The sequence below is a fragment of the Octopus sinensis genome, linkage group LG3 (assembly GCF_006345805.1).
Source record: "Octopus sinensis linkage group LG3, ASM634580v1, whole genome shotgun sequence".
NCBI classification, from domain to species: Eukaryota; Metazoa; Mollusca; class Cephalopoda; order Octopoda; family Octopodidae; genus Octopus; species Octopus sinensis.
In genome coordinates this window covers 64,279,940-64,296,023 of record NC_042999.1, presented here as the reverse complement: position 1 = coordinate 64,296,023, position 16,084 = coordinate 64,279,940, and the positions used below count along the sequence as shown (strand labels likewise).

The 16,084-nt window shown below is 40.6% G+C and overlaps 1 protein-coding gene across 7 annotated transcripts in view; it reads left to right on the top strand.

The window, feature by feature from the left end:
* Positions 1-16,084, top strand: part of LOC115209144 (mediator of RNA polymerase II transcription subunit 12-like protein) — a 106,508-nt gene that overhangs the window by 81,419 nt on the left and 9,005 nt on the right. For 6 of the 7 annotated variants that reach the window (XM_036501047.1, XM_036501045.1, XM_036501046.1 and 3 more), the window contains 5 exons: positions 634-733; positions 2,035-2,145; positions 3,419-3,542; positions 4,865-5,188; positions 10,054-10,291. In XM_036501047.1, the coding sequence (XP_036356940.1) occupies positions 634-733; positions 2,035-2,145; positions 3,419-3,542; positions 4,865-5,188; positions 10,054-10,291 (897 nt within the window). The remainder of the gene's footprint in view (positions 1-633; positions 734-2,034; positions 2,146-3,418; positions 3,543-4,864; positions 5,189-10,053; positions 10,292-16,084) is intronic. The other variant, XM_029777312.2, reaches the window with a different exon arrangement.

The window sequence follows — 16,084 nt, the reverse complement described above, 5'->3', positions numbered from 1 at the left end:
CTTGCAGTTTTAGATTCTCTCTCTCTGTCTGTCTGTCTGTCTCTCTAACCATTCATCCATCCCTTAACTCCTTTGCCTGTCTATCTTAGGCGCTTATTTTAATTAATTTATGCAAGAAGTTAAATTAGGATTATAAACAAATGTAGTGTCTTTTATGCTATACACATACATACATACATTCATCATCATCATTTAACGCCTGTCTTCCATACATGCATAAGTAGAATGGTTGACAAGAACTAGCTAGGTTATCGTGTCCATTTTGGCAGGGTTTTTATGGCTGGATGCCCTTCTTAACACCAACTTCTCTGCAAAGTGGACTCATTGCTTTTTATCTGCCACTAGCTCTGGTGAGATTAGTTTTGCCATGATTTTTACAACTGGATGCTCTTTCAGCATTATATATATATATATATATATATATATATGAGAGAGAACTGGTGATGGCTTCTGTCAATAAGAGTTGAAAAAATTCAGATGCTGGAAAAAAAATATAATCTAATGTTTTGTGCTTTGGCTTTCATCAAAGAGGATATTAAAGTATTGTTATTGTTTAGGCTGGAGGTGAGTAAAAAAAAAATGATTGTTTTGCTTATATGTGTATTGATATTATTTCAATTTTATCTCCCTCAGGTTATTATGCTATCACACTCATGTGATGAGACAACCAACCAGTTGCTACCTTGAACCACCACCACTGCCTGCAGAAGAACTGGAACCACCTGCTGAAAAGGTGAGCTATCTGTCACAGAATATATAAACATATATATCGAAACACACACATACATATATTTCATATATATATATATATATAGCACCCACTACACTCATGGAGTGGTTGGCGTTAGGAAGGGCATCCAGCTGTAGAAACATTGCCAGATAAGACCGGAGCCTGGTGCAGCCTTCTGGCTTCCCAGATCCCCGGTCGAACCGTCCAACCCATGCTAGCATGGAGAACGGACGTTAAACGATGATGATGATGATGATGATGATAGATATATATATATATATATATGTGTGAGTGAGTAGACAAATGAAAGAAGGGCACTCAACACATTTATTGGGAGCTACATGTATGGATCAACACAGTTTGATACAAATTCGATGGTACTTAAAGTTTCAAAACACAAGATGATGCTTATCATCGGTCAATGGAAATTTAGAATGGCCGATGATAAGCATAAATATATATATATATATATATATATATATATATATATGAAAAAAGGTTTGAATATGCAATTTTAAAGATATTTATTCACTTGACTGGTTTCACTTTTTTAGAAAAATATTGTCAAAAGTAAAATGTAAAGCTTTGTATAAGGTTTGTTGTGTTAAGTACTGGTTGTCACAAAAGTATTAAAATACATATATACATTCTTTGATAATAATAAGAAAATGTTAAAGACAGTTTTCAACAAAAAGTATTAGGAGTTCAATAAAAATCATGTTTGTTTGGTAGTATATATATATATATATATATATATATATATATATTACCAAACAAACATGATTTTTATTGAACTCCCAATACTTTTTGTTGAATATTTTCTTAATACTTTCTTGTAAAGTATACTTTTTCATATAGAATTTCAAGAATAAAAGTTAATATATTATGTTTTATAATAACTTCCGATTAAATAAAATTCCATTCACATTTAATTAATTTTGTTTAATATGCTTGAATTAACTCTATGTAATATTCTTGAAGTAGATATTTATCATTGACAAATTTAAATTACTAAACATAGAACTGCTATTGAGCACCTATCAGTAGCATAGTGGATTAGATCCCAGATTGTTGTACGTGTATTTCTTGCATAAAAGGTAACTTTTCAAGAGAAATGCAACAGCGTTATAGAGCTTGCTTTCACTAGGAACAGTTCAGGGCCATTTCTATCTACTTTTCAGCCTGAGCAATGCTAGCATAAGGCTGCCCTTCCTTTCTACCATACTCCCACTCAGTTGAGGGAACTCTTTAGTCTTACACTCACACTCACATATTCTAATACATAATGTCATGTTATTTATTAGTTACAGGAGGAGAAGCCAAAAGAACCTGCTGAAAACAGTAAAGATGATCTCAGTAAGAAGAAGCACCAGAGGCGGCGACGTAACCCCAGGACTACCAATTCCTATATGCAGGTAGGGTCATTCACTTCTAATTTCATTATATATTCTCTCAGTAGGTGGCATTTGCGTTTGTATGACAAATTATCCTGTAGTTGTGCTTACATGATGACTAGATTCCCCTCGTTGTGTTTATATAATGACAAGATTTCTCTGGCTGGGATTTATCTGAGGACTGGGTTTCTCTTGCTGTATGTATTTGTTTTGCTTTCTACAGGGTCTGTCATAATCTTCATGGCAGTGTGATTTAGGAGTTTCCTTAGCAACCACATGGTTTGGAGTTCAATTTCACTGCAAGGCACCTTGGGCAAGTGTTTTTTTACTATAGCCCTAGCATTGTAAGTGAATTAGTTAGACAGAAACTGTGGACATGGTGTGTGGTGTGGGGGGTGTCTTTGTGACCATGTTTGTCTCCTCACTCATTGCTTGTCAGCCAGATTGGTTTGTTTTTATGTGGTCCTGTTACTTAACAATTTGGCAAAAGACACTGATGGAATAAGTACCAGACTTGAAAAAAACAAGTAAGTACTAAGGTTAGCTTGTTCAACTAAGCCCTTCAAAGCAGTGCTCCAGCATGGCCGCAGTCCAATGACTGAAACAGATAAATGATAAAACAATGGAAATGCCTTGTGGACAAGAAAGCAATCTACCAATTGGTGGATGTCCTGGCCAGGATGAATTTAATGTGCTGTAGATACTCTATGCATATCTACTAAGCTACTCTACACCTTGGCATGATGACCTGTGGACTTTGGTGTTGGAAATTCCTGTCTGTTGCTAAATGTCCTAAGTAAAACATTCTGTTAAAAAATGTGGCAGTGTATTCAAACCCCTGAACTGGTAGTTCAGTGCTGTATTTTTACCACTCTGCTATTTTGACACATAAAAGCAAGCAGATTATTATGGTGATGTGTGTTTGTATGTGAAATATATTAGGAAGGGCATCCAACTGTAAAAGCCATGCCATAGCAGACTTTGCCAAGTGTTGGTGTTGCATAAAAAAGCACCCAGTCCACTCTGTAAAGGGGTTGGCATTAGGGAGGACATCCAACCATAGAAACCATGCCAAGGAAGAGAGTGGCATTTGGCACAGCTCTAGCTTAGCAACTCCTGTCAAACCATCCAGTCCATGCCTGCATGGAAGACAGATATTAAATGATGATGATGGATGCATGTGTGTGTATGTGTACACACGCATGCATACACACGCATGGACACATTATATGTGTATTGTAGGTACAAACTTGAAGGGTTTTTCATTTTCTCCCCATAATCCTTTCTGATTCAGCACCAACCAATTCCTCATCGAGTTAATTATGGTCAAGATATCTACCAACCTGGACCCCCTCCAAATTGGTACGGTCCACCACAGCAACAGTCTCCTTATTATTCCACACAGCATTTGCCTCCTGGTAAGTGATACTGTTATTGTTTACCCTCATAATTTCCTTACATTGTTTTAATGTTTACATTAACTCTTTCACACAAGTTTTTGAGTTTTTTTTTTCTTTTATTAACAATTATGAAATGATTTTTTTATTACCAATATAGAAGAGTGTTTGTATTGTATAAAGCCTTTTAGTTTTAATATTTCTGATATGTTTTATTTTGTGTTGTTCCAACTAGTTTCTTATATGCCAAATGATTTAATTTAAATTATGCATTTAATTTCCTCAGACTCCTTTATAAGGATGAGGTATATAATTCATTGTTGCAGTTCTACTACCATTCTATCACTGTTATGATATATATTTCTGACTCTCAATGCAGCATGTCTTTGAACAGTGAATCTACATGTCTCTGGTCATAATTCTACATGTGTCTAGATGGTGAACACTTTGCTTTCTGTTTGTAGGCAGCTGACATAACTTTACTTGCCCTTGGACAAGATATCTATTGCTATTGGATATAACCCTGTCTAAGACATTTTCAAGACACTACTTGTCTATCAGTTTTGTGGATACACATTCATATATATATATATATATATATATCTGTTTTGTAGACACACCTCTGTCTATGATCTGCCCAGTGGATACGCCTCTATATGTTTCTGCTCTATAGACACACCTCTATATGTGTGTATGTTCAGTTGACACACCTCTGACCATGTCTCTGCTCTGTAAACACACTTCTGTATGGGTATCTGCATAGTAGATCCACTTCTGTCTGTATCTGCTCTGTAGACACTCCTCCAAATCTATCTGTAGGCAGTAGAGATGGCTCTATGTATGCCTGAGCTGTTTGTTTGTGCCTTCTTGTGCCATGCCTGGCTCATAAGGGCCGGTTTCCCAGTTTACTTGGCATATAGGTTCCTCACCAGGACGGGACGCCAGTCCGTCGCAGGTGAGCTGCAACATGCAGGAGGAAAGAGTGAGAGAAAGCTGTGGCGAAAGAGTCAGCAGAAGTTCACCATTACCTTCTGCCGGAGCCATGTGGAGCTTAGGTGTTTCGCTCATAAACACACACATCGCCTGGTCTGAGATTCGAACCCGCAATCCCTTGATCGTGAGTCCGCTGCTCTAACCACTAGGCCATGTGCCTGAGCTGTGGACACCAGTCCTGATGGATTTAGACAGTAGAGATGCCATGACATGATTAGTATTCAATTTGTATTGATGTTTTGATGTTTTTCCCCTGTGCCTCTATGAAGTACTAAAAGGGCCCCAGGGTTGTGGTTTTGGAATGTCATACCTTATTTAGTCCCTGCTTAACTACATCTCACTTGCACTAGGAGGTCCGGCAGCAGCAAGGTTCGCGTCTCCGCAGTATAACAGTCCCAAGCAAGAGCTACGTACCATGCTGCGGGCGCGCCAGCCGGCCACTCAGGGATACATCCAACACAACACACAGCAGCAAGCTTTCCCCAGTATACAGATGATGCAGTCCAAACAGCGCAGCCAAATCATACGTCAGTCATTGCGAGCCCAAGCTCAGCACCAGCAAAATCTCCAGCGAGGACACCCAGTAGGAGCACCACCTGATACTCAACCACACTACAATCCCCAGCTAGCCGGAAACCCTCAAGCAACTTTGCATCACATGACACAAACTCAAGGTGAGGACTTACTCAATCTTAAAGGATTCTCTAATTGTATCACTTCAGTTATTTTTAATTTAATAATTACTATCATTTCACCACTTATAAATTTACTAATGTTTGCATAACCTATGCTAATATGGTAACAAATGGAGAATTATTAAATATATAAAACTAATTATTGTGGAATACAATTGCTGTGAATGGCTTGCAGCTTTTCTTTGAGACACTAATGTTTTTCACCATTCAGAGGCACTTCATGTTATACCCGTCCCTCATCCTTAATACTGTCCTTCACCAACATTTTACATTAACATCACTACAAGCTACTTGGTCATCTCATCTTCTCCATCACCATATCCATATGTCTCTCACTCTGCCCATGCACTCTACCTGTCTCTCTTTTTCTCCTCCTTCCTTTCACTAGGTTTCTGTTACTCTTCTCCCCGTCCCCCGTGCATCATTGGTCATCCTCACTCCTTATCCAACATCCACTACTTCCATTCCTCAACCCTGTCTAATCTCTACAGTCATCACCTACTCTTCCCTGTCCCCTCTACTTGTCATTCACTCAACATTTGTTCTTCATTATATTCACTGTCTTTATGTTCTGAGTTCAAATTCCGCCGAGGTCAACTTTGCCTTTCATCTTTTCGGGGTCAATAAATTAAGTACCAGTTCTGTACTGGGATCAATCTAATCGACTGGCCCCTCCCCCCCCCCAAAATTTCAGGCCTTATGCCTAGAGTAGAAAAGATTATATTCACTGTTCCTTCCATTCCCCATCTCCAACTCACCTATACACTCCTGCAAGCTTTAACCCCCCCCCCCCATTCTGTTCTACTCATTTTGTCTTGGTCCACACTGACACCTTATCATTGCTGTTTTTATCTCTTTTCTCTTCTCTGCTTCACTCTGATCACCTTCCATCTTCTCTTCCAAAAATGTGAATAGCTATGTAACCCCTCTACAGCAAGAAACCTGCTCTAGTCTGCCTTTTTTTCTCTCATGCTTTAAACCTCACATCTAGCATAAAGATGCCACTCTCTCGGTTCATAGTCTTACGAGCTACATGGCTATCTCACTAGTATTGGTGGCCTGACAAAAGCACCCAGTATATGCTGTTAAGTGATTGGCATTAGGAAGGGCCTCTGATCATAGAAACCATGCCAGGACAGACATAGGAGCATGATGCAGCCCTTGGACCCATTGCTTCCTGTCAAAACGACCAACCCTTATTAGCATAGAATTGTCTTCATCATCATTTAAATTTTCAGTTTTCTATGCTGGCATGGGTTGACAGGAGCTGAAGGGCTGTTCAGGCTCCATGTCTGTTTCGGCATAGTTTCTACAGCTGGATGCCCTTCCTAACACCAACCACATTTTAAAGAGTGTACTGGGTACTTTCATGCAGGTGCTTTTTACGTGGCACCAGCACCTATGAGCCTGTAAGATTAGGGATGCTCAGCTGGAAAGGGTTGCAGGGGATGAGCCCGTATGCAAGGGTAATCACACTTTTACTTAGCTTGATGTGTTTTTCCAAGCACAGCAAACCGCCAGGAGTCTCTTTCCCCTATCATCCCCTTTGTGAGTCCCAACGTCTGTTGGTCCTTTTTTACCACTTGATCCCACATCTTCCTCGGTCTACCTGCTCCACATGCTCTTGCTACAATTAGAGATCATCACCTATGATGAGGATGATGACATGAGGTTAATGTATTAGGCTTCAGACTTCATGGTTAAAATGTTACTACTTTCATACATCAAAGCAAAGACATCTAGATACTTATTCCTGGGAAAAATATAAATTCTCAAAATTCTTGATTTGTGAAAGAGAAGGGAAACATTCTGGGGCAAGGCTCTTTTTTGATGAAAAATATCAGAAATCAATTCTTTTCATGACAAACAAATTTATCTTATTTTAAGGGTTTTATTATTATTATCATTATTATTATTATTATTTAATGTTCTTGCCCCAATTTGCTTGACTGAACTGAAAAAAAAGAAAGTAAAAGGCTTCACTTAGTCTTTATGGCTGAATGGTCAAGGCAAGGAAGGACATTTCAATTGTAAAAGTAATTACTCCAGCAATGTACTATCTTATTTATTTTGCTTTGATGGAAGAACTAGATGTAAGACTGTTTAACAAGAAAATATATTTATGAATTAATAAGTCACTTTTAAAGGTGCAGCTTGAAGTTGATAAAGCTATAAATTATCCTTGGATAGGATAAAGTCAAAGGCTGCCTGAGAGACTTTGACTTTTTCTATCTATCTAAGCATATTTTTAATTCAATATTCTACATGCTATTATTTATAGCTTTAGCTACTTCAAGTACTTATGAATAAATTTTATCCTTTAAGATGTTCATATTAAATATACTAAAAGAATGTTTAAAACAAAACAAACAACGTACCCCATAGTGTTGTGGAATCATCTCTTAGATTAAACCATATTGTTGATAATCAATCTTTGTTATTGGTGTTGTATTTCATTCTGTAATAAGCTGGGAACTGTGAGCATGGCAGGCAAAATGTTTTGCAACATGTTGTCCATATTTACATCCAAGGTTCAAATTCCACTGAGATCGCCTTTACCTTTCATCTTCTCAAGATCGATAAATTAAGTACCATTTGAGCACTGGGGTCATTGTATTCAACCTGCCCTGAAATCACTGACCTTGTGCCAAAATTTGAAGCCAATATCTGTGGCTACAAGGTACTGGCATGGCTCTGTGGTCAAGAAGTTTGTTTCCCAACTGCATGGTTTAGGATCCAGACCCACTATGTGACACTTTGGGCAAGCAACTTCTATTGCAGCACCAGGATGAACAAAGCTTTGTGAATGAATTCAGTAAACAGAAATGGAAAGAAGCTCAGTATGTGTGTGTGTGTCACAAGTAATGTCATTCATCTATATATATATATATATATATATATATATATATATATAAAGCTCAGTATTTGTGCGTGTGTAAACCTGCATAACTTCAGAAGTTTGCAACTGATTTTCTTCTTCAAACTGGGAACATACATTGCTTATGTTCCTGAGATGGCTTTAGACTCTTAAAATTTTTCTCATAATGAGTAATGGGTCCTCTGGGACCAGAAAGCCCCCTTTCCTGGGGAAAGTACAACTTCTGTAGAGAAGGGAGGTAACTCTTTGGGAAGTAACTTTTTCTTAAAATTTGCTGAAATATTGATATTATTTACCTTTTTTTATTGACATTAGATTATTATTAACATACAATTGTCATCTTAGTTTATTATGTCATATTTTTTGACATAATGTCTCCAAAGAAGAGATCCAAAAAATGGCATTAGCAGAGAAATTGAAAAGAAGGGGAGCAAATGAATCATCACGTGAGATTTCAATTAGACAATCACAAAATGCTGTATGTACAGCTACTGCAAGGGCAATGGAAAGTGATGAGCAGCGTAGTATTTGTCTGGCCAGGAATGCTGCATTAACAGCTTCAGCCAATCCCCACCCGATCTTACCACGTTGTTTCTTTCACGAAGATTTCTGTCATGGTGCTGTTGAACGTACCCATAGGCTTAATTTATCACTCAGATGTAGTTCCTATGTCTGCTGATTGTTCAGTGTGATAGCAATAGTGCCGATAGCTGCAAAGGAGAGCATAACCACTGAGAGCTTTTTGATGCGTTCAAAAATCACATAACCCCACTCACTTTTCCATGACAAGGTTAGGGGCTGGAATCTTCCAAACAGATGCATGACATGTCATTGAGTCAAATTAGCCTTTCATTTACTCCACAAATATTTTGTCAATGCTGCACTTCCCTGTATCACATACTTCAACTTAACTGTATCATATATACAAACTATGCCATTTAAATCCCGAGCAACGCCGGGTATGTCTGCTAGTTTCCAATATTCTGCAAGAATGACTGGCTATAGGAAATATTACCTTACTTGGAAAAACAGGTGAGGGTTGATGATTAGAAGGGCATCTGGCTGTAGAAAATTTGCCTCAGTAAACTCCATCCAACCCATGCAATCATGGAAAATTGGGCAGTAAATGATGATGATGATGATAAAACCATGATGGCATAGACCAAGCATGGGCAACCTTTTTTGAAAAGAAGGCTGCATGTGATATGGTTAATCATCAGGTAGGACTGCACTACTAAAAAGAATTTCAAGTAATTTTTCATTAAATGTGCCATTCAGAAAGTGCCATGGGATGCAGTTTGTCCATGATTGTCATGGATGTTTGAATAAAGTGGAAAGGTTTTGATTCTCAGTTGGAATTATTTGGCTAGAATTGCTTTGGTTGTTTTGAATATGCTTAGGTGAAAATGGTGTGGAATCTGTGATGTTCATACTTTAGCTGAGGGTACTTAGTGTTTAAGCCTAATTGGTTTAAAGCTATGCCGCTCACATTGTGAAATACCATCATCAATTTGAGAGACCAGGAATAAACAATACATACTGCAAAATAGCTTCAAGAATACAGAAATTATGGAAGCAGCCTGAATTTGTAAAACCCCAGACTAATACAGAAATTAAATGACACAAGCAACCATTATTAATACATAATTCTTGGGATAATGTAATTCTGTGATTTATTAGGAAATAGTTAGGGATAGTGTGGAATATTTTTACACACACACACACACACAGTAAGTATTGAAAGTGAATCTTTATTTTGTGGCTCAGGTGATGTTTAATATATCTAGGACTACATGAATTAAAGTTGTGATGATTATGTCTGGAATGTCTTTGATCATGTGTAGCTTGGGCCTTACCTGGGACCAGGCACCAACACCCTTCATTTTGGTACTGTTTTGATGAATCTCTTGTTTTGTCACTGTCACTTGTCTTGCTATACAATTGCTGTTGTTACCTTATTTCCTAGGCATGAATCCAAGTTACCACTCCTACAATGGCATGCCAATCCAGCAGCCAGCTGTCATGGATCCTGTGTCAAGTGGCATGCTATCACAGAACTTTGGTCAGAGTTACCCAAATGCTCAGAATCCAGCAATGATGCAAGGTATACAGCCTCCAGCTAACCAATCCCAACGGCAAGGTCCCGGCTTTATGGCACAACAGCCACAGCAAACTCCACAAGCAGCATTCAATCGTGGTTCAAGGTTGGTCTACCCTTTAACATTCAGATTACTCTGTCAAATGTAATGCTTATTTTATTCACATTGCTTTGAATTCATCATCCATATTCTCACTGCTTCATGGTTGACGTTAGGAAGGGCATCCAGCTGTAGAAACACTGCCAGATCAGACTAGTCAAGGTGAGGAAGGACATTTCAGCTGTAAAAATAATTACTCCAGCAATGAACCATCCTATTTATTTTGCTTTGATGGAAGAACTAGATGTAAGACAGCTTAACAAGAAAATATATTTATGAATTAATAAGTCACTTTTAAAGGTGCAGCTTGAAGTTGATAAAGCTATAAATTATCCTTGGATAGGATAAAGTCAAAGGCTGCCTGAGAGACTTTGACTTTTTCTATTCTATCTAAGCATATTTTTAATTGAATATTCTACATGCTATTATTTATAGCTTTAGCTACTTCAAGTAAGTTCTTAGGAATAAATTTAGTAATTTAGATATTCATTTTTTGTTAAATATTAAATATACTAAAAGAATGTTTAAAACAAAACAAACAACATACCCCATAGTGTTGTGGAATCATCTCTTAGATTAAATCATATTGTTGATAATCAATCTTCATTATTGGTGTTGTATTTCATTCTAACCCTAAACCTGGTGCTGCCTCCTGGCTTCCCAGACCCTGGTCGAACTGTCCAACCCTTGCTAGCATGGAAAATGGACATTATACCATGATGATGATGTGATGATGTTTATTTTTGCGATGTTGTTTTAGTGTAATTGTGAGAATATTTGGGCCAGATATGGTCAGTGTAAATACTAACATGTTACAGTTGACAATTGTATCACAAACTCCACATTCAGTTTCCTCACTCTATATGAGTGTGTGTGTATTCTCCTCCCTTTCAGATTGACAGCAATTGGAAACACTGTTCCCTTTATGTTTTATAATGTATTGTTGTTTTTGATTTTGTATTCATTTTATATTTAGTGACTAAAGTGGTTTAAATTAGAACATTGCTGCTTAATGTGTGAAATGACTGGGCAATGATAAAAAGGAGATATAATAGCAGTGAGGGCTGGAGTGTTCAACAGAGTCCAATGTGTCAGAGGACCACATCTTGCTCCAGTGTCACAGTTTTGTCATGGTTCCTTTCTAACACCAACCACTTTACAGTGTCCTGGATGTCTTTTTGTGGCACCACCACTAGATTAGGAAAGTGGGGCTCATAGCTCACAAAGTGAGAGTAGAAGTATGACAAAGATAAATTTATTGGTGTGGTGGGACGGTGGTGGAAAGAATGTACGTATTTGCTTTGTAACCTTGTAGTTTTGGGTTCTAGTCCTACTGCATGGTATCTTGGGCAAGTGTCTCCTACTATAGCTCAAGCTGACCAATGCTTAGGTTTGGGCAAAAGTCACCTGACAGTAAATCAAAAGCATTTAAATATGAAACATCATAAAAATTGTTCAAACTGAAGTCCTTCTTGAGCAATATATTTTTCCAAATGAATAAATAAAATTGAATATTAAGTATTTATGGAATTTTGATTTACTCTCAGGTGACTTTTGGCCAACTTTGTATATCATCATCATCATCGTCGTTTAACGTCCGTTCTCCATGCTAGCATGGGTTGGACGGTTCGACCGGGGTTCTGGGAAGCCAGAAGGCTGCACCAGGCTCCAGTCTAATTTGGCAATGTTTCTACAGCTGGATGCCCTTCCTAACGCCAACCACTCCGTGAGTGTAGTGGGTGCTTTTTACGTGCCACCTGCACAGGTGCCAGGCGGGGCTGGCAACGGCCACGGTCAGATTGGTGTATTTTATGTGCCACCGGCACGGAAGCCAGTCGAGGCGGTGCTGGCATCGGCCACGAGTCGGATAGTGCTTTTTACGTACCACCAGACCAGGGATCCTGGCTGGTTCAATTCGATTACGATTTCGCTTGCCCCAACATGTCTTCACAAGCAAAGGGGGTTGGCAAGGGTGCCTGTCGTACGGTCGCATTGGAGTATTTTACGTGCCACGGCCACGAGTCGGATAGTGCTTTTTACGTACCACCAGACCAGGGATCCTGGCTGGTTCAATTCGATTTCGATTTCGATTTCGCTTGCCCCAACATGTCTTCACAAGCAAAGGGGGTTGGCATGGGTGCCTGTCGTACGGTCGCATTGGAGTATTTTACGTGCCACGGCCCCGAGTCGGATAGTGCTTTTTACGTACCACCAGGCCAGGGATCCTGGCTGGTTCAATTCGGTTTCGATTTCGATTTCGCTTGCCCCAACATGTCTTCGCAAGCATGGGGGGTTGGGATGGGTGTCTGTCGTCGGATGAGGTTCTATATCGACTTCGCTTGCCTCAACCGGTCTTTGTGTCCAAGGGAGGAAAGGCATTCATAAGTGGGCTGGGCTCACTTGTCCTGCCTGGTCTTCTCACGTACAGAATATTTCCAAAGGTCTCGGTCTCTGGTCATTTCCTCAGTGAGGCCTAAAGTTCGAAGGTCGTGCTTCACCACCTCGTCCCAGGTTTTCCTGGGTCTACCTCTTCCACGGGTTCCCTCAACTGCTAGGGATTGGCACTTTCTCACACACCTATCTTCATCCATTCTCGCCACATGACCATACCAGCGCAATCGTCTCTCTTGCACACCACAACTGATGCTTCTTAGGTACAACATTTCTCTCAAGGTGCTAACGCTCTGTCGAGTATGTACACTGACATTACACATCCATCGGAGCATACTGGCTTCATTCCTCACGAGCTTACGCATGTCCTCAGCAGTCACAGCCCATGTTTCGCTGCCATGTAGCATGGCTGTTCGTACACACGCATCATACAGTCTGCCTTTTACTCTGAGCGAGAGGCCTTTAGTCACCAGCAGAGGTAAGAGCTCCCTAAACTTTGCCCAGGCTATTCTTATTCTAGCAGTTACACTTTCAGCGCACCCACCCCCACTACTGACTTGGTCACCTAGATAACGGAAGCTATCAACTACTTCTAGTTTTTCCCCCTGGAAAGTGACGGAAGTTGTTTTCTGCAGATTTTCGGAGGTTAATGCTCCCGAGCATCTGCCACATACAAAAACTATCTTCCCAGTTAGCCTACCTTTGACATTGCTGCACCTCTTATGTGTCCATAGCTTACACTGGGTACATCTTATAGAGTTTCTACCTACACCTTTTCTACAGATCGAGCAGGGCCATCTTCCTGAAGATATTTGTGGATTGTCTACCTTTCTACTTATTAGTACTTTGGTTTTAGCTAGGTTGACTCTAAGGCCCCTTGATTCTAAACCCTCCTTCCACACCTGGAACTTCTCCTCCAGTTCTGATAGTGACTCAGCAATAAGAGCAAGGTCGTCAGCGTAGAGGAGCTCCCAGGGACAGCCTGTCTTGAATTCCTCCGTAATTGCCTGGAGTACTATGATAAATAGGAGGGGGCTGAGTACTGAACCCTGGTGGACCCCAACCTCTACTTTGAATTCTTCTGTGTACATGTTGCCAACCCTAACCTTACTTACGGCATCTCTGTACATGGCTTGCACAGTCCTCACCAGCCATTCATCTATCCCTAGTTTCCTCATTGACCACCAGATAAGGGATCGGGGGACCCTATCAAAAGCTTTCTCCATGTCAACGAAAGCCAGGTACAGGGGCTTATCTTTGGCTAGGTATTTCTCCTGCAGCTGCCTTACCAGGAATATAGCATCAGTGGTACTTTTTCCTGGCACGAACCCAAACTGCATCTCATCTAAACTAACTCTCTCTCTAATTAGTTGGGCTATGACCCTCTCCGTAACCTTCATTACTTGATCCAACAGCTTGATACCTCTGTAATTATTTGTATCTAGGGCATCACCTTTACCTTTGTAGCAGTTGACTAGTATGCTGCTGCACCAGTCATTGGGTATGACTCCTTCGTGTATCACCTGGTTGACTATACGGGTGACTAGGTTATAGCCGACACTGCCAGATATTTTGAGCATCTCTGCAGTAATTCCTGATGGGCCTGGGGCTTTCCCTGTCTTCATGCTTCTAATTGCCTTAGCTACCACGGAACTATCAACTCGGATAGCTGGTCCCTCTGTAGGGTCAACATTCGGCAGACTCTCTTTATCCCATTCATTTTCCTCATTCAGTAACCTTTCATAGTGGCGTCTCCAAGCTTCTCTCTTTGCATCCTCATTTAGCGCAAGTGAACCATCCTCCATGCGAACACATTTCTCTCCTACCACATCACGATTCTCTCTCACACACTGTCTTGCAACACGAAATACCTCAAGTCTTTCATCCTCACGGCGCAGGACATTGGCAAATTTTCTCTTATCTGCTTCCCCTCTGGCTAGATAGACCTGTCTCCTAGCTTCCCTTCTGGCAGTCTGATACCCTTCCCTGCTACCACCGTTCTTCCAGGCCTTCCAAGCCTGTTTCTTTTGTCTAATAGCCCTGTCAACAATATTGTTCCAGCCACAGATCTGGTCAGCGGCTTTCAGCAGGTTGTCCCTCAGAAACGTCCAGTTGTCTTCTACCCCATGTGTAGCTATACCCCCTTCCACTTCGTCAAAGGCTTCAAGTAACATATCTCTAAATCTCTGTCCATTCGCAGGGGCTTTAAGCTTCCAGACCCTTCTTCTCCATGTTGGTCGTCTTCTAGTCGCCCTCTTAGTCCTGATCCTAAAGTCACTAACTACCAGTCTATGTTGTGGGGTGCATTCTTCGCCTGGGAAGGTTTTGGCATTTTTAAGCAGCCATCTTTCCCTTTTTCTGGCAAGGATGTAGTCGATTTGGCTAGTATGCCGGCCCGATCGGTAGGTGACCAGGTGGCTTGTTGGTTTCCTGAAGTTAGTGTTGCAGACCATAAGACTATTCGCATCGCAGAACTCCAGCAGCCTGGTTCCCTCCTCGTTGCGGGAACCATAACCGTAGCCTCCATGTACGCCATGGAAGCCCCCAGCATGTCGTCCAACATGCCCATTGAAATCACCAGCCACAAAGAGAAGGTCCCTGTCGTTCGTCGATGAGGTGGTCTGCAGTAGGGTGTCATAGAAACTGTCTTTCTGTCCATCGGGTAGCCCTGGCTGAAGGGCATAGGCCGATATAATGGTTGCTAATCTATTATGAAGCACTATTCTAATCTTAAGTATTCTGTCACTTACTCTGATTACCTCAATTACTCTATCTATCCATTTCTCAGCGATAATTATACCCACGCCACCAACCCCGTCAGTGTTCCCTGCCCAGAAAATCTTGTACCTGTGTCCCTTGCCTGTGAGGACCCTAGCAGATCCTCCTCTCCACCTTATTTCTTGCATACAACATACATCAACACGTCTCCGTTCAAGCATCTCGACTATCTCGCCAGACCTACCTTTCAATGTGCCAACGTTGAGGGTGCCTACCCTGAGGGTGTGGGAGGTGTGGGCCTCTGAGACCCTGGGATGAGGGGCCGCAGTGTTCTGTACCTGAAAAGAAAGCTTGCATTTGCCAGATATCATACTGAGACTCTAGACTACAACCTGCATAAATTTCAAAGTTTTTGCGCTATATGATCACAATAAACCCTACATAGGGGTGCGGGGGGGGGTCAAGAAAGATAGAAAACAGAAACTTCCGGTTCTGGTAGAGGGGTGGGAGGGCGGGGTCACCTCCAAGGAACAACAGGTTTTAAGTTAATACGTAGGGAATTTTCTGCGACAGAGATTACTGAACATCTAGAAACTTCGGGGTTCGATTAAAACATAATATAAATAGGAGAGAGGGAGAATATTGTAGTGAATTCTGGGGATGGAATAACAACGGGATGACACTGAAATT